Source organism: Lynx rufus, unplaced genomic scaffold, assembly GCF_022079265.1.
Source record: "Lynx rufus isolate CCGP_SWC_20201006 ecotype Redwood Valley unplaced genomic scaffold, mLynRuf1.p SCAF_2, whole genome shotgun sequence".
Taxonomy (NCBI): Eukaryota; Metazoa; Chordata; class Mammalia; order Carnivora; family Felidae; genus Lynx; species Lynx rufus.
In genome coordinates, this window is record NW_025814834.1 from 136,960,454 (window position 1) to 136,987,212 (window position 26,759).

At 36.9% G+C, this 26,759-nt stretch overlaps 3 protein-coding genes across 6 annotated transcripts in view; 2 read left to right on the top strand and 1 right to left on the bottom strand.

Moving 5' to 3' along the window:
- The window catches only part of LRRC39 (leucine rich repeat containing 39), a 19,942-nt gene extending 12,432 nt beyond the window's left edge, over positions 1–7,510 (top strand). Inside the window, exons 6-9 of the mRNA XM_047082950.1 lie at positions 1,459–1,604; positions 2,329–2,481; positions 3,690–3,829; positions 6,858–7,510. Of these exons, the coding sequence (XP_046938906.1) occupies positions 1,459–1,604; positions 2,329–2,481; positions 3,690–3,829; positions 6,858–6,913 (495 nt within the window). The 3' untranslated portion in view covers positions 6,914–7,510. The remainder of the gene's footprint in view (positions 1–1,458; positions 1,605–2,328; positions 2,482–3,689; positions 3,830–6,857) is intronic.
- Positions 5,431–24,268, bottom strand: TRMT13 (tRNA methyltransferase 13 homolog). 3 transcript variants are annotated; one of them, XM_047082948.1, is made up of 11 exons: positions 23,998–24,261; positions 21,486–21,532; positions 21,331–21,397; positions 19,334–19,396; positions 19,072–19,141; positions 18,810–18,916; positions 18,294–18,461; positions 15,879–15,951; positions 10,826–10,900; positions 7,637–8,069; positions 5,431–7,333 (listed from the first exon to the last, which is right to left on the bottom strand). In XM_047082948.1, the coding sequence occupies exons 1-11, from the start codon at positions 24,094–24,096 to the stop codon at positions 7,138–7,140; spliced, it is 1,398 nt and encodes a 465-aa protein (XP_046938904.1). In that variant the 5' UTR covers positions 24,097–24,261; the 3' UTR covers positions 5,431–7,137. The 3 variants fall into 3 exon arrangements, with proteins under 3 accessions (XP_046938904.1, XP_046938902.1, XP_046938905.1); XM_047082946.1 differs by having other exon boundaries at positions 24,003–24,260; XM_047082949.1 differs by lacking the exon at positions 5,431–7,333 and having other exon boundaries at positions 7,693–7,870; positions 24,003–24,268.
- A 122-nt stretch (positions 24,269–24,390) lies between these two features.
- The window catches only part of SASS6 (SAS-6 centriolar assembly protein), a 59,030-nt gene continuing 56,661 nt past the window's right edge, over positions 24,391–26,759 (top strand). Inside the window, exon 1 of one of the 2 annotated variants that reach the window (XM_047082944.1) lies at positions 24,391–24,554. In XM_047082944.1, coding sequence (XP_046938900.1) covers positions 24,490–24,554 — 65 coding nt within the window. In that variant the 5' untranslated portion in view covers positions 24,391–24,489. The remainder of the gene's footprint in view (positions 24,555–26,759) is intronic. The other variant, XM_047082945.1, reaches the window with a different exon arrangement.

Sequence of the window (26,759 nt, forward strand, 5' to 3'; positions counted from 1 at the left end):
CATATTTATGCCAGTGTAAAAACAATCTTTTTATACTCCATTCTAAACGGTTTGAAAAATTTTAAAGGTGTGATTTTGAAAAAGTGTTTTGTCCGTGGCTTGAATTCTAAAGCCAGAGAAACATCATCTCCTAAATGGAAACTTCCTGCTTTTTTTGCATTACCCACAAAACACTGGGTGTGTATGTGTTTCATTTTGTTTTGGGGTTTTTTGTTTTTGTTTTTTTTTTTTTTTGGTGTTAAAATTGTGGAAGGAATCTCAACATTCCCGGAGATAAAAATAAAACAGAACTTGCCTAGATAAATGGAAAGTTTTTTGGAAAAGTTAACTAAATTTTTACTCACATTTTGAAACTTTCACTACAGGGTTATATGGCAAGAGGTTTGTGGCCTTAGGTCCATGAAAACTTGAGTGCACATCACCCATCATTTCCAGATGCATGGCCTCTCTCACCCATTTTGTCCATAAAATAGAAATATGATATTCATCTTATAAAGCTGATGAATAAACTAGTGCTATAAGCATCCATGAATACATTGAGACACTGATGTTGAGAGAAAAAGGCAAGTTAAAGAGAAGTACACTATCAAAATCTTCAAATAAAAATATTAAACTTTGTAAAAACATATATAATAGTAATTATAGAGAAATATATAGAAAACATATTTGTGTATAGTAACAAAAAAACATATGCAGGAATTTTAAATACCAAATTCAGGAGAGGGGTTCCCTCTGGAAAGGAAGAAGGGAGGAGTACATAGGAGGCAGTCATATCAATATATATATATTTTTAAGTTTGAGAGAGAGAGCGTGCACGTGCAGGGGGAGGGGCAAAGATGAGAGAGAATCCTGAGCAAGCTCCGTGCCAACAGCATGGAGCCTGATGCTAGGCTCAATCTCATGAACCAGCGGGATCATGACCTGAGCTGAAATCAAGAGTCAGTCGCTTAACTGACTGAGCCACCCAGGCACCTCTATATTTTTTCTTAAGCTGAGCATGCTGGTGTTTGATATATTATTCTTAATACATTTTTATTGATGTTTTTCAATTAAAAAATAGAATTACCAAATGGTAAATCCTGTGATTGAGATAACGCATGTAAAGCATCAGGCACAAAAAAGAAGGCTCAATAAAGATAATAATATTTTGAAGTTTCTCAGATACAGGATGAAAGGAAAACACAAGCAGGTTCTGCAAACCCTGGAACTTGGGTATTTGGAAGATAAGTTTTCTTGGAATAGATGAACTTTCTATACAAGTTTTTAATTTATCTGGAGGTTATTTAGCTTTATTTTTATTTCAAAATTAATTTATTTTATTGTGGACTACTAGGACTAAATAAAGCCCAAGTGTAATCTGAACATTCCTTGATGTGAAGTATCTCCTTTAGCAATGTGAGTGTTCTAGTACTTTACGTTGTGGACATTCACTTTGAAAAATTTTGCTTTCCTCTTCAGCTTAGCAATTTGTTAAAGCTTACTCACCTTGATCTGAGTATGAATCACTTTACTACAATCCCTCCTGCTGTGTTGAACATGCCTGCTCTTGAGTGGCTCGACATGGGAAGCAACAGACTTGAACAACTTCCTGATACTATAGAAAGGTAAAATAAATAATTTTCTATGCTATTGGATGTGTTGAAGCCATCCGTAATAAATAAGAAATAATAGACAAAACAAAGGGGACCCTACCTAATCAATCACAATAGATCCATGTAGTACTAATATGCTACTTTTTAACAGAATATTTTCATTTACTTAAATAAGCCTAAGGGTTTGGGGAGAGAAAAACCGGCTATCTGACGCGACCATATTGACATGAATATGCCAAACAATAACATTATTTAGTGCACGCCAGGCACTCTGTGCACTTTACGAATGTGTGAGGAAACTCATGTGGAGATGTTAAATTGCTCAAGATCACAGTGTAAGTGTGCAGTCTAGGTTTTGAATGTAGGCAGCCTGGCCCAGAGTCTGTTATGCATACTTGTCTTGCCCTAACTGGGCATATTAATAATTTCTGATTTTTCTCCTAACACTCTAATTCAGATTAGATAACATTTACAGCAGTTCTTTAAGAAATCCTATGCAAATAGTGAAGAATTCACTAAAATACATTGGTTTCTCTTCTACCACCACATGCTGAGAACTGTAGCGTAGGGATTGTCTCTGATGCAGTTTCCCTAATCAGGTAATGTGAAACCAGTTAACTGATATACTGGTTAAAGGAGATGTTATAAAAGATTACCTTTCTTTGATTTTAGGTTAAGAAGCAGGGTTTTCATATTATGTATGGATTAATCACAGAAACCTCTTTTAATTCATCAGAATGCAAACTCTACATACATTATGGCTGCAACGGAATGAAATAACATGCTTGCCAGAAACAATCAGCAATATGAAAAACCTGGGTACTCTTGTTCTCAGCAACAACAAACTGCAAGATATTCCAGTGTGCATGGAAGAGATGACCAATCTGAGGTAAAAGTTGTAGACCCAAAAGAGACATGTTCCTTTCTGGTTGCAGAACAAAGTAATATAGAGCAATTTTATGAATTGAGTTCTCATGCATATGAATGAATATATTTAAAAATCTTTTCCAACTTTGAAATTCTATAATTACATAAGTAGGATTCATATAACACTGGTTGGAATTATTCAAGAAAGAATCCTTGAAACAAAAGTCAAACTGGCATTATCAGCTTTAAGGAATACCCTCGGTTGGTGACATTTTTATGAAAATCGCTTTGCAACTGCTAACAAACCTCATCTACAAATAAAAGCAAAAGGTATAAAAATAGTGCTTATTTTCCTTCTAAAAGACTACTATGGACACAGGTAACCATGTTATAGAGTAAATATGTAAGTTAATTACTCTCAGAACTCCCTCAAGTGTCTTACTTCCAAAATTTAATTTCCTAACAGAGAATGTAAGACATGAGAATTCACATCAAATCCTACAATTTCCAAAACAGAGTCATTCATACATTCATACATTCATTCATTCATTCATCAATTCAGCTACTGGGTCATGTAATCGATGGTGAAGATACAATGATAAATAAGACACAAGTCTGTAAAATATACAGAAACTAAGGGGTGCCTGGGTGGCTCAGTCAGTTGAGTGTCCAACTTCTGCTCAGGTCATGATCTCACAGTTTGTGAATTTGAGCCCCGAGTTAGGCTCTGTGCTAACAGCTGAGTCTGGAGCCTGCTTTGGATTTTGTGTCTCCCTCTCTCTGCCCCTTCCCTGCTCATGCTCTATCTCTCAAAAATAAATAAACGTTAAAAAAAAATATATATATATATATACACACACACACACACACACACACACACACACACATACACACACACAGAAACTTTAATTTCATAGCATTAATTGTATGTTTGAGATGCCCTGGAATTGCTCTGGGAAGTTGAACTGTTCCACATTAAATATATGGTAGGAACTAATAGTTGCTTCTATAAGCTTTGAAAATAAGTTGTCTAAAGCTAGGGTTTCTTCCTTCTAGAAAAGAAACTTAAAAGATTCTTAGGATTTATCACATCTCACCACGATGTCTGGTTATTGAAACCGTTTTTTTTTTTTTTTTAATTTACCATATTATCATTTGATCTTTCGCTAGGGAAATAAATGTTCACTTCTACGGCACCTATAAAAATACTGTTTTTTGGTGAACTGCTAGGTTTGTCAACTTCAGAGACAACCCACTGAAATTGGAAGTAACACTTCCTCCTAGTGAAAGCATAGATGAAGAAGAGGAACGGGAATTATTTGGCCTTCAGTTTATGCATATATATATACAGGAGTCACGGAGAAGAGCAGGTATGAGATTTCTTTATAACACAAGCCAAATATTTGGTAGAATGTGTATATATATAAGTTCCTTTATAGATTTCTCATTACATCTTACCTTTTATGTCAAATTTTGTCTCTTGGTCAATATTGTGGAAGGAGGGGCCCCTGGGTGGCTCAGTCGGTTAAGCATCTGGCTTTAGCTCAGGCCGTGATTTCTTGGTTTGTGAGTCTGAGCCCCGCAATGGGCTCTCTGCTGTCAGCATGGAGCCTGCTTTGGATCCTCTGCCTCCCTCTCTCTGCCCCTCCCCTGCTCATGCTCTCTCTCTCAAAAATAAATAAATATTTAAAAAATATATATATTGTGGGAGGGAAAAAAAATGAAATTCAAATCTGTTCACAATTTTGATAAAGGCTTGGAGAGAAATTGTAAATATACAGAAAATTTTTCAAGTAGAGACAGACAGGAAACAAATTTATTTGGCCAAGCGCTTGAAGCACAACCAGATGAATGAAGATGTGATTCTTTAAATCTTCACTACCTAATTCTATCAGTTTATTATATATTTCTGTGTACTCATGGACACTACCTTCCCTGTCATTTCTTTTTTCTTTCTACAATCCACAAATAGCAACACAATATTCTGCCTAGGGATGACTATTAAGAGAACAGAGATTTTAACCAATAGTTAAAATGTGAGGTTTTGATATATAAATTTCAATCAGTCTCTGATAATTAAGAATTAAATCACTTAACTAAAGCCTTTAACTTAAACCAAGATTAGAAGAAGCCAAAGAAACAATTCTGTTAATAAAAACATTGAAACTAGAGTAATATAAATCATGGCTTTATAATTCACTAAAATGTGAATTTTTTTTGTTTTAAATGTGAAGTTTTTGAATCAAAAGGTTAAATTTATCTTCAGATAGTTACTTTGGAGAATAAGTGTAATCCAAGCAAACAAATGAGTTTTTTAGCTAGAAGAAATCATTTTACCAACATCCAGTGGAGGATGTTAGGAAATGGTCATCTGATCTGTGACAGCAAGTCATAGAAACAATAGCACAGAAAATAGATTGGAGGAAGATAAGTAAAGTTATAGTTTGGGGCTTAGTTTGGGGTATAATTATGTAAGACAGATGGGGACAGAACTGATGATTGAATGATGAGAAAGAGAAGACTCCAAGATTAATCTGTTTTTGGTTAGAGCAACCGGATGGATGGTGATGCTGAGATGGGGAAATGAAGTGTAGAAGCTGTTTGGTGGTAGAAGTGGAAGAGAAGTAAATTGGACATAGTTGTGGGACATGCAGGAAGAGGCAGTTGTGTAGATCCATCTAAAAGTTCCTGAAGGGGTTTGCTGACCCTGCAAATTCAGCAGGTCAAGACAATACCAATATACATATCCCACATAGTCACTTCCTTAGGATATCGTAGTAAGGGAAATAAACAAGGTCGAGGAAAACAACAATCTCCACGTATAGCTTGTGTAATGACAAACTTACCTGCGCATAAAGTACTTGGAACCATTGTCAGAAACATATCATTAAGTTAAATGCGTGCAGGGCTGTTATCAGTATAACTCTTATGTGTGTGTATGTATGTTTTATGAAACATAGTTGAGATTATGCCTGTTGTAGAATATTTTTTATTTCTCGGCATAAATTGTTCAATGATGCAAAACAGATTGTAAGACACAAATTAGCATTCCCTGATCCAGTAAAATCATGTAAATTATAGAATGATGTATTACTTTCATTTATGTTCTTTTGTTTGGGAAGATGAGTAATTAACTTTAGAAATAATCCAACTACCTTACTTTAATAATATTTGCATAAAAATTATAAAAGAGAAAAAAGGTTACAACTTAAGCAGAAATAATAAGACCAACCCTGCCTATTGTTATTAAAAATAGATTTGTGAATTAGTACTATAACACTTAATATTTATTGAGTATTTACATTGTGCTTGGAACTGTTCTAAGCATTTTACATACGTTATCTCATTTGTTACAACAATCTCCTGAGGTAGGTAGTATTATTATCTTCACCCTCATTTAAAAAGGAAAATTGAGGCACAAAGAGATTAAGCAGTTGCTCAAGGTCATACCCTGAGGTGGTAGGGTAGGATCTGAATCTAGGCAGTCTCAGAAAATAAAAGAGATTAAAGTAGAAAGGCCAGGGATTAAAAATGGGCTAGGCTTCTAATTTAGAATTCATGTAATCATAGATCTATTTACAGGATAAAAAAGTTACCTAAGAATATCATTATAGGATCTAAAATTAGTAATTCAGATCTTTGTCTTGGCAAAGGTACCAATGATTAAGACAATTTTTACAAGCAAAGGCAGAAATAATTCAAGAATAATATGAAGAGAGTAACAGTCCTTACCATAGGTTCAGTTTAATATCTGCTTGTGCATAGAAACTGCTTATGAGTTAAATGAGGCCTAAATGTGAAGTTGTTTTTGGTTTCATTATCTAATTTCCACTTCATTCCAAATTACTTTCCCCAAAAGGAGAGAATATACTTATAGCTGTACTTACATGTATAAAACTGTCCTTGTTAAAAGATATGATAGCTAATTAACTTCAGAAGTTATCTGCAAATTCGAATTTAATTTGTGAATGAGGTTTATCTTATCTTTTTGGAAATTCTAACTAGGTAATCAATTAAAAAATGAAGTGAAATAGCTTATTTCCCTTGAAAACATCTCTTTAGTTTTGTTGTTTGTCATGGATAAATGCAGCTAATACATAAATACAGGTATGGCTCTGGAAGTCGGAAGGTGAATTCATTAATTGTGAACATCTCTGAATTTGTTTACATTAGAAAAAAATCACAACTGATTATCCTTACCAGATCTAAATGGACAAAAAATCCATACATAAACCAAATTCTCAAATTGGCCCTTGTTATGAACTGATGATTGATCATTACATCTTGAACTTGAGAATTAAAGAGCAGTGAATAAAACCAAGGAAAAAAATTTCCAAAATTAATACAAATAGAAAGTTAGTGTGCTGGTTGTGTACTGATATGTTATGTGTGTTTCAGATAACCAAGTCAACTGTTCAACTACTTTACCAATCTCTATGAATACTGACGGATAATATAACTCAAGATGCCCTGCTGAAGAGAATTACTTTGGGAATTTGGTGAACTCAATGTTTGTACTTCTAAAGTAAAAATCAAAGCTATTACCAAAGTTCAATGAGGCTACAACATTTTTTAAAGTTCACATTATCTGCTATGTAAATTATATTTTCATGAATATAAAAATACAATTGAAAAAATTTTTTTTGGTGGAAGACAGAGGTTCAAATTTTCTTTTCCATTAAGCACTTGTTTCTGGTGATGAAGAATGATTTGGTAAAGCAGTTAACAATACATTTTCCAAAGACACTAGAGGATCTGTATAATACTGTAAAGCAGGACTGAAACCTTTCTGCTGTAAATACTCGACTCGGCCTTGGTCAATCAGCAATTTACAAAGATGCCCTATTTTCTTCTTTTCTTCAACAGTAAGGAGCCTAAATCGAATAAACACAAAACATCATTAAAATTTGTAGGAGTTTATGAAAAAATTATTGTAGTCACTTCTGTTTATTGATAAAAGTTGCTAAGTAACCCATGATATACTAGGTGCTATGTTCCATGTTTCCAAGATACATTTTATTTATGCCAGAATAAAAGTGTATTTTAACTTATTCTAAAATTGGATGGTAAAATGCATCTTCATCAATAGATTCTTGGTAACATTTATCTAAAAAAAACCTGAAGCAATAACAAAACATTTCTGCCTTAGTGTTGTGCATTTCAAAGTAGTCACTTACCCAGGCAAACTCTCAGTGCTGTCGTCCGTGATTCTGCATCCCCCATCGTCATGCTCTTCACTGTCATCACTGTGCTTATCTTTTCTCTTTGAGGTCACGTTGGAGTCTTCCAAAGATGTTTTTCGCATCCCACAAGTTGCCCAACTACTCATTCGCTGGAAGTAGTGGAAATCCACTGCTCCAAGGCCTAGAGCCCTGAAATATTCTTTGCCCACATAATGTCTCCAATCACACCTGTGGTGACAACAGAGTGCAATAACAATGCCAGCCACAGGGGTCCACTTCTCTGGGACATTTTTCTCATTTCCTTCCTTGGCCAAAGGGTTAATTTCTTTGTCTGTTTTATCATTCTTTCTGCGTTTGGCTAAAGGTTCTTCATTCCTTTCCTCACAACTGGCAGCATAGGTTTCAACCAAACATCGTAATGCAAGATCTGCAAACACAATTATGTGGCCCCCCAAACCACATCATCTTTAAAAATAAGTATTTTTTACATTTATTCAGCAGTATGGCTTCTAAAATCCCAACAATAAAACCTACTTAGCTTTATACTTGTAATAATTCATCCATGAATTATCAGTTTGTTCATGTTTGCTGTGTTCTTGTTAGCATCTAATTTTCTCTGGTGACTTATTCTGCATAAAATCTACTTCCCCCCAAAACTGTCTGAAGCTTAAGATCTAGAGTTTGTAAAAACTTTTAGTCCAACTACTTAAACTGGCTCTCATTTTTCCTGCTCTAGCTGAGGAAATGACTTGTACAGAAAAAAATTATTCATCTACACTTACATTTCAGGAAAGTTTTGAGTTTAAGAAACCCAAAGAAAAAAATTGAGGGGTAAGGCATCTGCTGAGATTTAATGTTAGGTGTGAGTCCTGAAATGTAAGGTGTTCACAGCAAAAGCTGATGAGCTGAAGAGTTGAGAAGAGGGAGTCAGACTGTGGAAAGTAGGCCTCACTGAGCAGCCTTACAGGTATTTATGTATTCATTCAGCAGTTAGTTACTGAGTACCTTTTGTGTGCAAGCTTTGCGATGTAACGATGATTATACACATAAACTTAGAGGTGAATGTACTCCAAATTAAAATGAAAATTTTAAAACTAAAAGCTAAACAAATAGATTTTTTGATGAGTAAGACTATTTCCCACTGAAGACCACTATACTGATGACAATACTGGAAAGACCCCAAAATTATGCTGTGAAACCCATATTTTCTGTCTGATTAGACTGGCATGCTGTGCTTAGTCAATCAGAAACATAAATATTTTAAAATTGTATTACCCTAAGATGTCACCAGTGACTATTAAGTGATTTTTTTACTAGTAAATTTAATTCAATATATGAGTTTAAGTCGACAAACATTATTGGGAGAAAGGGATAGCTAATCTATTTCATAAACTATTATTTCCTGACAAAATATATTCAGTCACTGTTTTATTTGTATTAGATCTAAGCAAATGATTTTCAGAAATGTGAATACCCAGAAAAACTATTAAAAGAATGAAGTTATTTTAGAATCAGAAGTAGCTTTAACAATCTATTTCAACCTCTGCTTTACAAAGAACTTAAAGGACAAAGCCACACACCAAAGAAAGGGACAAGGACATACAGCAAAGTGGTGGCCAAGATTATTCATTCACTCAAATGCTTACTGTTTCTATTATATGCCAACCATTGTGTTAGCACATTCCCTGTGCTCAAAAATTTCACAGTCCAGTGGGAGAATTAAACATAGTTAACTAAATTAGCTATTATACAACAAATTGAAACACAATAAGGTAGAGATATGCAGATGGAATGATGATAAACACTATGGAAATTAGAAATTGACACAGTACAGTACATGGGAAAAGTATACAGGCTTTTAATTTGCTGACCAGTAAAGGGGCAAGCAGGAACTAGCAAAGGCTGGAAGGCAGAGGCCACACTGACAGCAGGTTGTCCTGTTAAAGAGCTTGGACTTTAAGCTATAGGTATTAGGAACTATTGAAGAGTTTTAAGGGGAAAGACATATTAGGTGTGCAGCCAATGGGTCCAAATATTAGTATTTAAAGAACAGGCAGTGGAAGGTGACCATGAGAAAACCAGAAAGAATGGCATAGATGTAGGGGAAGAATCAGAAAAGAAGAATCACAAAGGAGAAGGAAACAATTTTAAGAAGGGCAAGCAACTGCAGCAGAGATTTTTCAGTAAGACAGTAGAGTGATGGAGAATTCAGATAGAGTGAATCAAGAGGGGAAAGTGTGGAACAAGGAAAAATGGCCAATATAGATTATACTTTGGAGAAACTTGAGTTAGATGGGTAAGAGTAAATGAGAGTGCTTTTATTCCTCCCCAGGATAGAGTTGGCTTACTTTAGAGGCTTTTCTGAGGGTTAAATGAGATAAGGTACATGAAAGTCCTCTTAAAAACTATGAAGGACAACACAGATATACAATATTCAAAGCCATTTCTGGCCAAATTGAGTAACATTTTATGGAGGCTCCAAGATTCCCGGATGGGAGATGAGGAAATCAGCAGGAGCCAGGAAGAAGACGTAACAGTAGTTAACACTCGTTGAATACTAATATGCGCCAGATACTCACATGTAACCTGGTAAGTTATATGTTATTATTCCTGTTTTACAGATGAGATAACCAAAGCTCAGAAAGGTTATGTAATTTGCCAAGGTTACACAGCACAGCTGAATCCCAGACTATCCGATGCTCTTTCTACTTTACCATGCTACACCTGACAGATCTAAGTGCTAAGATAAGATCTTAGATTTTTTACCTAGCATTTCTTTTTTCATTTTCCCCAGAATCCTGGTACATAACCATATTCTGGTGGGAGAGGTTTCAGAATCCTTCCCAAGCAACTCCTCAAAAAACTCAGTAGCTTCTGGGGTGGAATTATACAGTCTCCATAAATGATTTGTTTCCTTTTCGGTTGAAATATAACCCAAAGTCTCATGACTCAGTATTTACACAAAAAACTCTTAATTCATCCTGTCAAATGGCCAAAATGAGCAGATAAATAAGAAAATGCTATATTTGATATAACACAGGGCCAGTGCTACTATGAAAATTAATGAGTTTAAGCATAAGTGGTATAAACTACTCAAGAGACTATTTCAATGTTTGGGACCATATAAAGCTAACACTTAATGTGCTTGTCTAGTATGTAAACATCATTAGTATGTTTACGTACCTGTTGCCACACCACACAGATGCTTTCCAATTCCTACCACGGGTAGTTTTTCTTTGCTTAGCAAAGGAATCTTGTCTGTAATAAAAGTTAATGAGAACCGAGTTAGCTCTCTTCTGAGATAAGGCATTCACATGGCATTCTAAAAGAGAGAACCAATTTGAACCTTTAGATTTTAGGGCGTGAAGAGACTGAAACAAAAACTTCACTTTATTGCTGATGAATGAGAGACTCAAAGATGTAGTGACCTGATAAATACCAGCCAGAATTAGAATTAAAGTTTCTTTCTTCTTTTCTTCCCTTTTCTTTCCCTCTCGCCTTTCCTCTCAAGTTAAAGTTTCTTGACTCTTAGGCCAACGTTATTTCTTACATACTGACCCAGGACTTTCCTCTGTAGAAGCCTTTTTTTGCTAAATATTATTAACACATTGATAAAAGAACTCAAAACTTTCCCTGCTAGAAGATGTATTTTGAACAAATAATACACATGATAAACATATATTAATAATATGTATTATAACATATTATATTTGATATTATAACCATATTATATGTTATATAGTTTTAAATATATCTTCATGTTCAAAAATAAAATGTTTTCTTAAGCTTTTCACATTATTTTGAAAAAAAGAAAATATTCATAACAGTCCTGAAAAAGTAAAAAAAAAAACGAAAAAAGTCCACAAGGTAATGCAGTAAAACGTACTACGTTCGTTATGGCCTCCATTTTTTCCCCATTCATTTTCCTAAGATTCCGAAATGAAAAGTATGCTTCCCACTACAAATCCAGCCACAGCACCTAGTACAGTGGAACAGTCCAATGGAAGTACTTAGTAAATTCAACTTTTCTGTTGCTTGCTTTCAAATGTATTATATTACATGCCAGGAGAAATTGGTACCAAGTGGAATAGTTTGCCTGTGTCAGGGAAGATAGAAGTTTAAATTAAGATAGTTCAAGAGACTTACCATCAGTTAGGGTGAAGGGAAAGGGTGTCTAAGAAAGCCCTTCTGCTTTATGCTTGAAAATTACCTCATTTCCTCTCTCCCCTATTTCTTTGGGCTTGGAAAATAGAACAGATGAACTTCTGGGAAATGATGGTAGATTGAATACAAGTATCTGGTTTGCTCCCTCCCAAAACTCTACCAAAATGAGAATTAAAGGATTTCTGAAAAGGTATAAACTCACAAAATCTGAAAGAGGTCAAAAGGAGACAAAAGTGGGAAAGGCTGAAATTAACCAAATTTATTCCACAAATCTTCAAAAGGCTTAAGAATTGGGGGTATCAGGTACCTTGGAAGTGGAGCTGAGTAGCTACAATAGTGTTGGTGGAAAGTCTACTTAAGTAGTCAGATCTCCACCTCATAGCTACTTGGTGAGTACCTCTTTCCCACTTGGTAGAAGACTATGCATGAATTATCTGGAGCATCAGGAGGTCAGTGGATTGAGGGACAATAGGAAGTTGAGAGTTGAAGTATGGTAAAGGAGCAGGAATAAGTGAGTTGTGCATATGGATTTCCCCACTGGGTCCCAGAATGTTTGCAATCAGATCTTTAACCTGTAGGTAGGTGATCAGAAGATTCTCCTCTGTGGAATCTGACCAACTCAAGAGGAAAGATCACATCTTAGGCAGATCACCCCAAAGTGGAGCTCAGAGTCAACAATTCCACCTGAGGACTTGGAGTGCTGAGTCCCTCAATCCTAAGAACATACCATCAAGGAGCACTAGCTGTTTAAGGCCAGCCTCTAAGTTGAAAGAGACAGACCAAAACAAATGGAAAAGAGCAAATTGGTGAAAGCAGATTATGAAGGGAGAATAATTCTTAAAAACCATTATTAATATCCTCAGAAAGGTAAGATATGGCAATTAAGAGAAAAGAACAAGATATAATAAAGGTAAATTCAAAGAAAAAAATCTTAGAAATGAAAACTATGATAGGAGAAATTAATTGGGAAAATTTTAGAAAGTATAGAAAAGAGACCAAAAGACATAAAACAAAGAATTCAAGAGGAGTAGAAAACCATCCCAGTAGGTCTAATAGCTAAATCATGAGAAAAAAAATTTTTTGAGACACAAAGAGTATGCGAGAGAGGCAGAGAGAGAGAGGAAGATAGGCTCTGAACCACCACTGCAGAGTCTGATGTGGTGCTTGAACCCATGATCTGAGATCGTGACCTGAGCCAAAACCAAGAGTCAGATGCCTAAACAACTGAGTCACCCAGGCACCCCAAATCATAGGAATTCTTATGTAAAGGGAGAAAAGAGAAAGTGGTGTAGAGAAAATCATGAAAGAAAGAATGTCATGGAAATTTCCCAGAAAGCTGAGAGTACTAGAATCTCTAAATCAGGATTTTTCATCTTTGGCATTATGGACTTTTTGGCCCCAATAATTTTGTTGTGGGGAGCTACTCTATACCTTACAGGATATTTAGCAGGCCTCTGGTCTAGGAAGCTCTCTGGCCTGTATTAGATGCCAGCAGCATACCCACGGCTATGACAACCAAAAATGTCTCAGACATTGCCAAAGTACCCTGGTGGACAAAATGGGCTCCAGTTGAGAACCTCTGCTATAAACGGAAGAGTCCAGCACAATGGATAAAAATATAACCACATGAAGGCACATCCCTGTGAAAATTCATAACACTGACAACAAAGAAGGGCCTATAAAATTTCAACAAAAAAGCAGATCACATACAAGGGAACAAGATTCAGAATGGCACTGAATGTTTAAACAATACTAGCGGAATAAACTTTCAAAATTCTAAAGGAAAATGATTTTCAGCCTTGAAATACAAATCCCCAGGCAAGTCAAGTGTAAGGCAAAATAAAAGATATTTTCGGACAAGGCAAGGTCTCAAATGCATTGTTTCTCAGGAAGCTATAGGAAGAGGTGCTCTGCCCGAAGAAAGAGTAACTCAACAGAGGAAGATGTGGGAAAAAATATGGAAAAAGAAATTCCCATCCAGAGAGTCGAAGAAATCCCTAGGATGAGACTGAAGAGAGTTTTAATGCTGATCATTGTGTGCCAAGAACAGAGGGCATCCAGTCTGGACTGGAACATGTCTGAAGGATACAGGGGAGAATTATTTTAGGAAGATGGAAAGTAATAGAATACTTGATGAATGTATTACAACAAATACATTTTTAAAAGACCAAGTAAACAAAATTATAAATTATTAATTTATCAACAACAACAAAAAACTGTACAGGAAAAAGTAATTTAATACATGTTCCTGTGATAAAAAAAATGATGATTTAATCTTTAGTGCATATTAGAAATATGAGGAATGGGAAGTGTTTGCACTTGAGGTGGGGCAGGAGTAGAAAATCTTTATCTTCCACTGGGAAAAACCAGCAGATAATTGTGGAAAAAAAAAAAGGAGCAGCAAAAACAAAAGCCTGTTGTTAGACACTTGAGATAAATATAAAAATTCACCTGTAAGAGGTAAATGTGGTTGGATTTAAAGAGAGAACCATGGCAGGGAGGAAGTGGTTGGTGCTGTTTTTATAAAAACTTGAGAACTTGTAGCACTATTTGACTCTTGACCACACATATGTAAGTTTAAGAAAAGCCCAAAAAAGAAAAACAATAAATGAAGAAAAAACAAAGGGGGGATGTCTCCGGTGAACTCTTTCAATAGAAACTTCCTGTTCTTTCTCTTTCCCTAAAATGATGAATAGTCACTTCCAACCGTGCCCCCAGGAAGAGAAGTCCTCTAACTGAATGTCATCTTCTCATTTCAAAATTACCTTTAATCCCTCTCAGTGTGTCATTAAGTCTTTTATTTTCAAAATTAAGAAAAAGCCAAAGTATGGAAGTCTGCAGATCATGACCTGAGCCAAAGTCAGACACTTACTTGACCAAGTCACCCAGGCGCCCATATGATTCACATTTTCACTGGTGGCTATATTTTTAGGTAGGTCATTGTTTAGCAGGAGAGAGATTTTTCAACTGGTACAAATTCTAAAAGGGCAGTAGTGAACTAGATTGTAGATATTTGCTCCCTATTAATCTCTCTTATTTTGGTTTAAAATATGGAATGGGGGCACAGAGTGGGCACAGAATAGTCATATAGAAACTAAGAAATATGGTAGGCTACTTTTCAGTATGCTTAATAAGAATTCAACACCCACCATAAAAACTTGTCTAGAATTTTCAATTTTAGAAAAGTAATATACTCAGTTAAATAATTTTAAATACAGTGATTTATATATAAATGCTGGGTTGCTTCACAAAGCTGTATTAATTAGTGGGATGGAAGAGGTTACTAGGACATGTCTATATTAATATGAAAAACTACAAAAAGGTACAGAAAGGCACAAAGAGTAGGACTGAAGGGGGTGTGTGTGTGTGTGTGTGTGTGTGTGTACAAAATGGGACTTGTATACAGAGAGATGAATTATTTCCTTTGCTACTTTCTAGGAAGTATCTTTTGCCATCAGCTAGACAAAGAACTACCTTAATTCTTTAACAGTTTAGGTACAGTCATGTTAATTATAGGTAGAAGGCTAGTGTATGGTATGAACAGACTCATAATTAAACAAGACAAACAAATAATATAGGGACATATTATTAACACTTTTAAACTCTTTCCTAAAATGACACTTCATTTCTAATTGATACTGAAACCCCATTTTAAAAAGTTCCAACCCTGGGGTGCCTGAGTGGCTCAAGTTGGTTGAGCGTCTGACTCTTGATTTTGGCTCAGGTTGTGATCCGAGCGAGGGTTGTGGGACCGGGCCCCGTGTCAGGCTCCATGCTGAGCGTGGATGGAGCTTGCTTAAGATTCTCTTTCTTTCTCCCCCTCTGTCCCTCTCCCTCACTTGCACGCTTGCTCTATTTTAAAAAAAAAAAAAAAAAAAAAGGGAAAAATGTTCCAACCCTAATTCAATTTACATTCATTCAAATGTTAGATATAACATTTTATGTTAACAACGCATTAATTTTAGTTTGTCTTCACTGAAGCACTGTTCTGCATGATTGGATTTCTAAGCAACCCTCAGAATTTGAAACTTCTATGATTTATGGTAGAGCAACTGAAAGTTATGCAACTTACTCAAACACAAGTGCTGAATATCAATTTGAAGTCTCTCAAACACTGAATTTTTCTTCCTGTGTTTGCCATCTACCTGCACAAAAATAACATTGTCATAACAATGGTTTTTTATATTTAAAAAGATTTCTATTTGTTTTCAAAATTTGGAGGAAATAATTTCCCATCTTATTTTTTAATACTTAAAAAACAGAATCACTAATTAAAAAATTTAAGATTATATATTCTTTGATGAAAACTCTAAAACAGTATCATATATTTTTAAAAGCCTCGAAAATTTTACAAATTTTTATGTATCATTATTTCCTTTAACTCTAAAATGTCCCAATTCACTGATGAAGGAACTAAGGTTCAACGATGTTAAGTGACTAACCTAAGGTTATTTGCCAGCTCCTTTGCCTTTGCTAGCCCATAATACACTATTTTTGGCTCATTCCGTTTACTCTCTCTGAAAGATCACAATCACCATTCTGATCTATGTCTATGTGCCTATGACTTACAAATCTACACTGTGGCCCAGATCTTTTTGATGAGCACCAGGCACATACCCAGTTGTGAACTAGAAAGTTCTACTTCAACAGCAAAATCATTCAAAACTAAACTCATCATTTCTCTCTCCGAACCTATTCTTCCTCTTCTCCTTGTATATTCCCTATTTCGGGTAAAAGGCACCACAAGTCACTTAAAGCCATAAAGTGTCACCCGAAATAACTCCTCTCTCATACTTAATGACTAATAAATCAACAAGTCTCCTTGCTTCCAAATACTTAGCATTTCTCACACTTTTTTTCTCTTCTCCATCCTACTGCAACAGCCTCAGCTCTGGCTCATGTCTTACTTGAATTACTGGATAATTAATCTTATCATTAATCTCTCATTAATCTTCTGCTATATCTTTAATGGTACTGTTAGGATGAACTTTTAAAAAGCCTTTCTTGGGGCGCCTGGGTGGCTCAGTCGGTTTAAGCATCCGACTTCAGCTCAGGTCACAATCTCACGGTCCGTGGGTTCGAGCCCTGCGTCGGGCTCTGGGCTGATGGCTCAGAGCCTGGAGCCTGCTTCCAATTCTGTGTCTCCCTCTCTCTGTCCCTCCCCCGTTCATGCTGTCTCAAAAATAAATAAACATTAAAAAAAAAATTTAAAAAGCCTTTCTTGGGGCACCTGGGTGGTTCAGTCAGTTGAGTGTCTGACTTTGGCTCAGGTCATGACCTCATGGTTTGTGGCTTTATGTCCTATGTTGGGCTCTGTGCTGACAGCTTGGAGCCTGGAGCCTGCTTTGGATTCTCTCTCTCTCTCTCTCTCTCTCTCTCTCTCTCTCTCAAAAATAAACATTAAAAATAAAATAAAACAAAACAATAAAAAGCCCTTTTAGTTTCTTCACCAACTTTTACATTTACATATTCTTTCAATCTCCTCTCAGCAGTTATTTCCTCTAGGAAACCTTCTGTGACCCACACTACACTAAGGCTGGTGTTCTATCTTCATGCTCCTAAGGGCTTCTGGTACTCACCATTATCGTAAGAGGCTTATTAGCAAACTGAACCGAAATACTCGTAAGTCTACCCCCTAGATGTAAGCTTCTCAAAGACAAGAACTAAACTTGTTCCCCTGTATCCCCAGCATGTAGCCGGCTAAAGTCAAATGCCTTCCCTTGGCATAAAATATGACACCTTCCAGAGTCTAGCCCTCCTCTCCCACCTCATCACCACTGAACTCTACTTGGAACCATGCATTTCCATCATAGAGAAATGTTTCCATGTTTCCCTGTTGTTTCAGGTATTTGGTTACGTTGTTCATACTTCCTAGAATGCTTCTTAAACCCTCTATCTAGGAAATGTGATTCTCCTTTCAAGACAGAGCTCAGGCATCACCTTTCCTATATAGCCATTTGCATCCCTTCCCTGAAATAAAACATGTCACTCCCTCTTCTGAACCTACACTGTACTTTGTACAGTTTTTTTTTCATATTTTGATACTTCTCTATAATTCATTTGTCTTTCCTTTCTAAATATAAATAATAGAGCGTAGGGACTTGTCTTGACTTCCACTCAATGTCTATCATGGTGCCTAATGGTATGTTCAGTAAATGTTTACTGAATGAATAGTTAGTAGGTGGCACAGGTAGGTTAGGACCCAAGACTTTTAACTCCTAGCTTGAGCTTGGCCCTTTCCACATATTTTCTTATCTCTGCAAATAGTTTTAAGAACTCAGCTCAATGGACTATCAAAATTTAGATTAAAAAATGACCTTCAGTTTAGGTCATGAATATAATCAGAATAAAAAGCTACATCAAATTAATGCAAAACATTCATTTTCTTAAAACGACATGTTTCTCAGTATCATTCTTTCTTTCTTATTTTTTTTTTAATAAGAAAAGTGCAGCTTGGTTATTAATATACTGTCATGGTTTCACTTGCCTTGAATCTCGTGGTCACTTTTTCTACTAGGATGAAGTGAACTTTTTCAGCATCTTTTAAGGCAATATCAACCCAATGAGACAATTTTCCTTTTCCTGCTCCAAACTCAACAAAACATCTTCTTGGACCAAGTAACTTTAATTTTTCAATGTTACCTAAAATAGAAGCCTGCAAACTTCACAAGATTATTTTATAAACTAGAGCAAACACATTTGGCTCAAGGGGGAAAACATCAAGGTAATTTCTACATATGGCAGCATGTGCACATTGGTAATTTTTGTTTGGCTTTAAATTTTTTTCTCTTGCTTTAAGATTTTTAAAACACAGTACTCAGAACCATATCCATGCCAAAAGTTTTTAATATATGTTTCCACATATTTTTGAAATGGAAAGATTCTGTACTCTGAAAGATAAACTAAACAAAATCTCATTAATAACTATATTTAGAAAGAATGTTAGCTTTTGACAAATGAACAAAAGGCCAATTTTAGCACAGTTACTATGGCCTAAACATACCTGCTGTTTCAGGTGTTTGGTTGCAGAATCACCATTTTTAGGGTCATTAAGGGCATCATGCAATGCTGGATGGGACATAATTTGATCTTTAAGTGTAGAGTTCAAACCTGTGCCAAATATAAGCACAATAGCTTAAGCAACCAAACATGAAACCGTAGGGCTCTGAACAATGGTAGTAACATTTTTTAAACCACATTGGTATCAACTCATAAAGCACCTAATTATTCCAAAAATTTTAACTTGCAACTGGAGGCAGACTTACCTTCGCTTGCTCTCCGCAATTTCTTAATTAAGTTTTCCAACTGCTCTTCAGAGAGAGAAGAAATTGGAACCTATATACAAGAATGGGGTATGAGCTGGTTTGGGAACTAACCATCACTAATAATATGGATTCTATAGAAAAAATATATTCTAAATCCAAAACAATTAATTTATTCCAAACAAAAAGTGGAACATAGCTTATTCCCAGTGTGGAGACAGCTTACAAACACCTTTTAAAATTAAATATTAAATCAAGTACTTACTAATTGTTCAGGTATTTCTGTTTCATCTTTTAAGCCTGCATTAATATCTTGAATAAAGAAGTCCTTAATAAAAACAAAACCACAACAATACTGTTATTAATGTGAAGAGCTCACAAAAATTAAGCTGAAAAACTGATACTTCTCTTTTTCCCATACCCTGTACCTGCCATCCTCCCTTTCTCCCATTTAGGAATAAAATAATCACTGAGCACCTACTGCGGTCCTTAATTTGCTTTTGGTGTCAAGGATTCACCATAGCAGAGAACACAACAAAAATCTCTATGTCCTCATGGATCTTATATTCTAGTGAGTCATTATCTGAATAAATGTGTATAGTCTAAAGAAACTCATTAGTAATTTTTGTTAAAGTTTTCACCTGTCTATAGCATATAGACTGAGGTTGTCAATTTTGCGTATGGTGTAAGAGTAAAAAACAACAAAGTACCAACTATATACGGCTATTTAGCAGAGAAGCAGTAGGTCCAAAAGCAGACAAGATATAGATATTACAAAGCTTTAGGTCTGGTTTCTTCTATTTTATGTATTTTTGTGTGATATAATAAATATCTTTAATTTTTTTTATTAAACGGTGGCAACAGCTCACCCTTTATTGTCAGTGTCACCTATAGTTCTGTCCTTAGTCTCATGCTCTATCACCTGCTACCTCTTGAGTCTCCTCTTCTACTCAGCTCTCCCCTTATATTCTATACTCCAGTCATGTGCAATGCCCAATCCCAGACAAGGCTATCAGCTCTCTCACTTCTAGGCCCTTACATATGTTTTTTTCCCTGTCTGGCAGGTTCTCCTTTGACCTGTAGGTCTCATATGTGATACTCCTTCAGAGAAGCCTCCTGACTCCTTTCCCATCTCTTTCACCCCCTATTTCTCCCAAAAAAAGGATTAGGTTCATCTCCTTTATTCTTTCATAGCACTCTGTACTTAATCAATTTTAACATAGACAATATTGTATTTTTTGTCTCTCCCACTAGACTGTAATGTTCTTATAGCCAGGGTGCTTGGTACAATGTCTGGCATAAATGTTCAATTAATATCTGTGGAATAAACAAGTTCCTCCCTCACCCTTCTAATCTCTTACCCTGGGTAACTTAAAAATCCAAGGCCTATAACCTGTATATATTTGACCTCCAAATTAACTATTCTACTGACTTTCAGACTCACATATCCAACTCTCAGTTTTTAGTCACTGAGTTTTATTGATTCTGCTACCTAAATAATTCTTGCATTTATTCTCTACCCTTTTCTATTCTCTTTCATTTAGTCTCTTATCATGTCCCACCTGGATTTCAGCAACAGCCTTTAACTAGTCATTCTAATTCCAAGCCATCCTCCCACACTGCTCTGAAAGTTTTGTAAGAGGTAAATATGGCCATTCCATTCCCTAGCTTAAAATCTTTCAGTAGTTCCCCACATCTTTCAGAATAAAGTCCAAGTTCCTTGAAAGTCTCAATGTAGTTTCTCAATTTCTGCCTTTGCACATACAGTTCTTTCCACCTAGAAGGCCTCCTCTTCCTTTTCTTTGCCAAATCAAGACTCAGCTCAAGTGTTTTTCTCTCTGGGAAGTTTTTCTTGACCCCTTGGCTATAATTTTAAGTTTTATACAAGTCTGTGCTCTTATCACATGTTTACTTCTTTGATTGAACTTATTAAATAATATCCCTTATTTACAAGTTTACTTTCAAACTCCTTAAAGGCGGGGACCATATTTTATTGAAATAAATTTAGTAAGCACTAAATAAATATTTTGAATAAATTGTGAAATTATTTTCTAAATGACACTCCTGTTGCATAAAATTCTATTATCTGAATTAGGACTACAAGTGGATTCATAGTCTATATATATACTCAAATGCATTTACTACATTCAAGTCTCCTGAGGCCAGAGCCTTGTTAAATATTCACATTTGTAATCAACTAAGTACACATAAACATTATATACCACACATTTCACCACTCAGTTTTACTGATCAAACACTTACAGGTTTTGGCTTCTCTCTTGAGTTACACTTTTTCAAATGTTTTGCTAGTTGATCTTCATATACTGTGCTAAATTTAAAGAGAAAATTATTTAAAATAAGACTTGTGACAGTTAATCTTTCTAGCATAGAAAAACCCTTATCTGACCCATACTTACTGTTTTGGATCTAAAGGACACAGAATTCTCTTCCGAGCATTTTCTTCCTAATAAAGAAAAATGATGTATTTATTTGTATAAAAAAAAATCACGTTTGTTGCTTACAGATACTAAATATAATTTCAGTGTAATCATAAGCTTATGCATTCCCAAAACAAGGTAAGGAAACCTTAAAAGGACATTAATAAAACACTGGCAAAATCAGGTCACAGAGTTTGACAACAAAAATCTCCAACATAGCTGGTTTATGTATACATGAGCAAATACTGCTTTGGACAACAAGGGTTTATAACTTCAAATAGGTTATAGAGAAAGTCTACTTATGGAATTTTGAATCTATAATAGCACTGACTATAATTTGCACTATTACTTTAGGCACCCCGAAGAAAAATCTGCTGCCGATTTAAAATATGACATGTGATGGATTTTAAGGTGCATTCTGATTTCAGAGATGTTAAAATGTGAGAAAAAGAAGTTATCTTAGAAACAATAAAATATGGTATTTTAACCATTTGGTATGTGGCCATAATCCTACTGACTTTGCAAGTTTTCAGTATAGCAGAGCTATAGCCCATTTGTTTCTAAGTTACGTGAATTTAACTACATGTGCTAGAAAAAAACTAAAGGAGAATTAATAGTGCTAGCAATTCTATTCAATATTCTTATGAATCTGTATGCAACAGGATTGTGTAATAGTTAAAACCATAGGTCAGTAGGATTGCCTAGGATTGATCTATCAACTTCTAACTCAATGACCTGAGGTAGGCTCATTGCCTCATCTAAAAGATGAGAGTATGTCTCACCTCCTAAGGCTTGTAAGAATTAAGTGAGCTAATATTAAAAGTACATTTAAAAAACTGCTTGGCATGTCGTGGGCCATACAGTAAATGCTAACTGTTCACTGTTATTAACAATTCTTTTTTCAGTTTATTTCAGTTCTGAATGCCTCCCAGTATACCCATGAAATGACTGAATTTCATGGGAAAGCTAAGAGACTTTTCAATATTTTTTGAAAAACTGTGCATTATTCTTCCTTATTTGCTGACTCTAAAATACAACCTCCATGAAAAGGGAAGACTCTACGTTGACTCCCCAAAGCCTAACCATAGAGTTGGGGGAAAAAAGCACTTTTATTATTTGGGTTTAGAAACTGGGTTTCTCAACCTTGGCGCTACTGACATGTTGGGCTGGGTAATTCTGTTTTGTGGGGGGCTGTCCTCCGCATCATAGGATATTTCGCAGCATCTTTGGCTTTATCTATTAGGTGCCAGGAACACTCTCCTCAGTTGTGACAACCAAAATGTTGCAAACATTGCCAAGGGTCTGCTGGGGGGCAAAATCACCTCCAGTTAAGAAGCAGTGGGTAAGAAAACAACAACAAACAGTGGGTAAATATGTGTACAAGTGGTCTCAACTACATATGATACTTAAGACAAAAAGATGGAAACATACACCCCATTATATCATAAATCACAGATTCAGTAGGATGCCACATTGAAAACCAAATCGTGTCATGCAAAGTGTTTTCACTTATCTTGCAATTTTTCTTCAAGGGACCAATAACAACACTCCTTCCTCTCCAGGAATACCAATCAGCTTGTAAGGATCTAGTCATATTCTACTACTGTCACCAACTGCATTCATCTTCCAGATGTCTCATTAAGGTGAAGTAGAAGGTTTCAGAGTGAGAACAAAACTTTCTTCTATCAGAAATCCCATTTTTTGATCAAGGGATGTTTATCTCATCTTTAAATATGTAAGTGGACTGCGCAGTTTAAATACGTGTTCGAAGGTCAACTGTATATCGTTTGACAGTACAATTATATGTATAACTGTATTATCAAACAAAACTGTACCCTTCCTGTTACCGATTTGAAAAAGAGCCAATTCTTACATGATTTTAAATCTTTCCTTACCCCTTTCAGCAGTTATGTTACTTTCAAAAGATTGTACTCTAAGTAAATATTTCTTACGTTTTTATTTTAATCACTCGGTGCTCATTAGAAGTGCACTCCTTAATCCCCATCACCTGTTTCACCCATCTCCTCTTTGGTAACCATCAGTTTGTTTTCAACAATTAAAGACTCGTATGTATAAATTTTTTTCAAAAGTTTCTCAACCGCATTCACAAAGAAGTGATTATCACTCACAAAACAATCAGAACACAATTAGTGAAACCTTGGGATCTTTGACCACTATTCTTTCTAAACTACCTTTACCCCTCAGGAAAGGGGAGAGTGGGCGGAGCGTAAGAGACGGTGGTCTGGAGTAAAATTAAGATCTAGTATTGCCAAGAGTTAGGATCAAAATGAACGGGTTACTACTGGCGCTGCTCTACTTAGTACAAGAAACCACTGCACTTCACTAAGACTCATCATCGCTCCCTAGGGAGAGCAGGACTGCGCTTAGTACAGGAAAATCTAGAATATCCAGGGTGACAGCAGAAATCTGTCAGAGGCGAGGGGCCGGACCAAGAAACTTATTTCCAACTCTCGAGAGGGTAGGGTAATACCAGACCTCCGCGGCTCCAGCGTGTTCCCCACAGAACCTTTTCCCCGCTGCCACCACCATCCTGCAGAACCGCTTCTTCTTTTCTACGTAGTAACTGCATCGACCCTCAGCTGGAAAGTCAGTCGTGTGGGGGGTCGACGCAGAAGCCGCCATAATTCAGGGTTCGTTTGGGATGGCAAACATTAGGCGAAGGGAAGAAAAGTTCTCCGCTTCCCTTGGGTCCTCTTCCCTTAACAAATATGGCCACCGCGAGTCCCGCCACGCAGGCTAATACCCGGAACTGCCGAACGTCTCCTGCAAAACCGGAAAAAACTGATGGTGGCTGACGAGGTCCAAATCTCCTGCACCTTCCCTCGGTTTCTGTTATCCCCGCCTCCTCAGCGGAAGCCGAGCGCCAAACTCAAATTTTAGCAGGACCCGGACGCCTTTCGGCTAGTTCCGCGGGCCGGGCCTGCTGGACTTTTCCGCTCACTGGCACGGGCAGCGGTCCAACATGAGCCAGGTTCTGTTCCAGGAACTAGTCCCGCTGCAGGTGAAATGCAAAGACTGCGAGGAGAGGTGAGGTTCCGCGTTACCCCGTGCCCGCGGGTGGCGGTTGGGGTCGGGCCAAGGGTGGGGGGGGGGAAGATGGCGGCTCTGGCCCAGGGAGCACCCAGTTGCAATTGGGTGAGCGGCGGGCGTCTCAGGACGCGGAGAGAACCGCAGCTGGAACCCATTGTTACTTCTCTCGCCAAGTTGGCCGTTGCTGACGGCGCAGAAGGGAGGTATAGAGGAAATAGGAACCTGACCCGCATCGAGTTAATTAAAAAAAAAAAAATCTTAGTTCTGAACCGAATCGTGGAAAATTACAGCCCTACTCTCTCTTTTTGAGACAGAAAGTTAATTTTGTCCGGAGAAGTGAGGTAATTTACACATAATTTACCCAAGGGCTCATAACAAGTTCACGGCACGGCCGGCTCTAGAACTCAGGGCTTCGCTCCCAGCCCTTTTTTTCGCTCTCCTTTGAATCATATGGGAAGTAAATTTAAGCTGCAGCTTAAAAAGGTTTTTATGGTGTATTGTCTTTTCTTCACATTAGTTACTAAAAATCAGTTACATTTAGTCGCCTGAAAACAGGAGGGGAAAATTATAAATTTCATTTATTCATTCAACGAATACTGCTTATTGGCAAAACACCTTGCTGCGTAGTGGGGCCGTAGTGGCCAGGAAGAACATTCCTTGTTTTCCTGGAGCTTGAAGTCCAGTCGGGGAGGAAATAAAAGCCAGTCTCGCAGATAAATGCAAAATTAAAACTTTGACAAAGGAAGTGGTGCTGTTAGGACTTACCAGATTTGATTAGAAGTCAAGACATTTCAGTTTTGTCTCTGTTCCACAACCCATTCGTTGACTCTTCTCTGAACCTTGTTTCCTCATTTGTGAAACTGACATAAGGTACCTATGCTGAGGAAATGAAAGTGTATGTGAAAACTAAAGAGTGTGGAAATGGGAGGTTTTAAAAACGAAGACATTGTGGGGCATCTGGGTGGCCTCTGTCTCTCAGAAATATTAAAAAAAACAAAACACACTGTCAACCTTTTCTCTTGTTTAGAAACCTTTGATATATTCTTATCACCTGTAGCAGGGGTTAGCAGACTAGAGCCCATGGGCCAGGTGGCCTTCTTACCTGTTTTTGTAAATAAAGTTTTATTGGAACACAGCCATTCTCATTTAAGAATTGTCTGCGGGCGCCTAGGTGTTATAGTTGGTTGAATGTCTGACTTGGGCTCAGGTCATGATCTCACAGTTCATGGATTAGAGCCACGTGTCGGGCTCTGTGCTGACAACTCAGAGCCTGGAGCCTGCTTCAGATTCTTCACGTCTCCCTGTCTATCTGCCCCTTCTCCCCTCATGCTTGCTCGCTCTCTTTTGAATAAACATTAAAAAATTAAAAAAAAATTGTATGGCTGCTTTTTTTTCTTTTAAAAAATTTTTTTTAACGTTTATTTATTTAAAAAAAAATTTTTTTTGACGGTTATTTATTTTTGAGACAGAGAGAGACAGCATGAACACGGGAGGGTCAGAGAGAGGGAGACACAGAATCTGAAACAGGCTCCAGGCTCTGAGCGGTCAGCACAGAGCCCGACGCGGGGCTTGAACTCACGGACCGTGAGATCGTGACCTGAGCCGAAGTCGGACGCTTAGCCGACCGAGCCACCCAGGCGCCCCCTACTTTATTTATTTTTGAGACAGAGAGAGACAGAGCATGAACGGGGGAGGGTCAGAGAGAGGGAGACACAGAATCCGAAGCAGGCTCCAGGCTCTGAGCTGTCAGCACAGAGCCCGACGCGGGGCTCAAACTCACGGACTCCGAGATCATGACCTGAGCCGAAGTTGGCTGCTTAACCGACTGAGCTACCCAGGCGCCCCTGTATGGCTGCTTTTGTGCCATCAGGGCAGATATAAATAATTGTGACAGAGACCTTATGACCCACAAAGCCTAAAGTATTTACTGTCTGGCCCTTTACAGAAAATGTGCTGATCCCTGACCTATAGGGAAAACAACCCAGATTTTAGTTAAATATTCAGGGTCAGTTCAGCTCAACAAATATTTATGAATACTATGTACTAGGAATTGTCCTACATGCTGAGACTGTCAAGCTTTCTTCCTCTTCACTCTCCTGTCTCCCAACACTAGCATCAAAAACAGTTTTCATGTCAGGCCTCAGGGAACTTACACTTTAATAGGGGAAACAAAAAGATCTTTGGAGAAGCAGCATAGCACAG

Excerpts from the sequence above, each read along its gene's own strand:
- TRMT13 (XM_047082946.1), bottom strand. The coding sequence starts at position 24,149 with ATGGCGGCTTCTGCGTCGACCCCCCACACGACTGACTTTCCAGCTGAG. Across the intron at positions 21,533-24,002 it reads AACACGCTGGAGCCGCGGAG|GAAGAAAATGCTCGGAAGAG; the intron begins GTCTGGTATTAC and ends TTTCTTTATTAG. Across the intron at positions 19,142-19,333 it reads CAGAAATACCTGAACAATTA|GTTCCAATTTCTTCTCTCTC; the intron begins GTAAGTACTTGA and ends TCTTGTATATAG.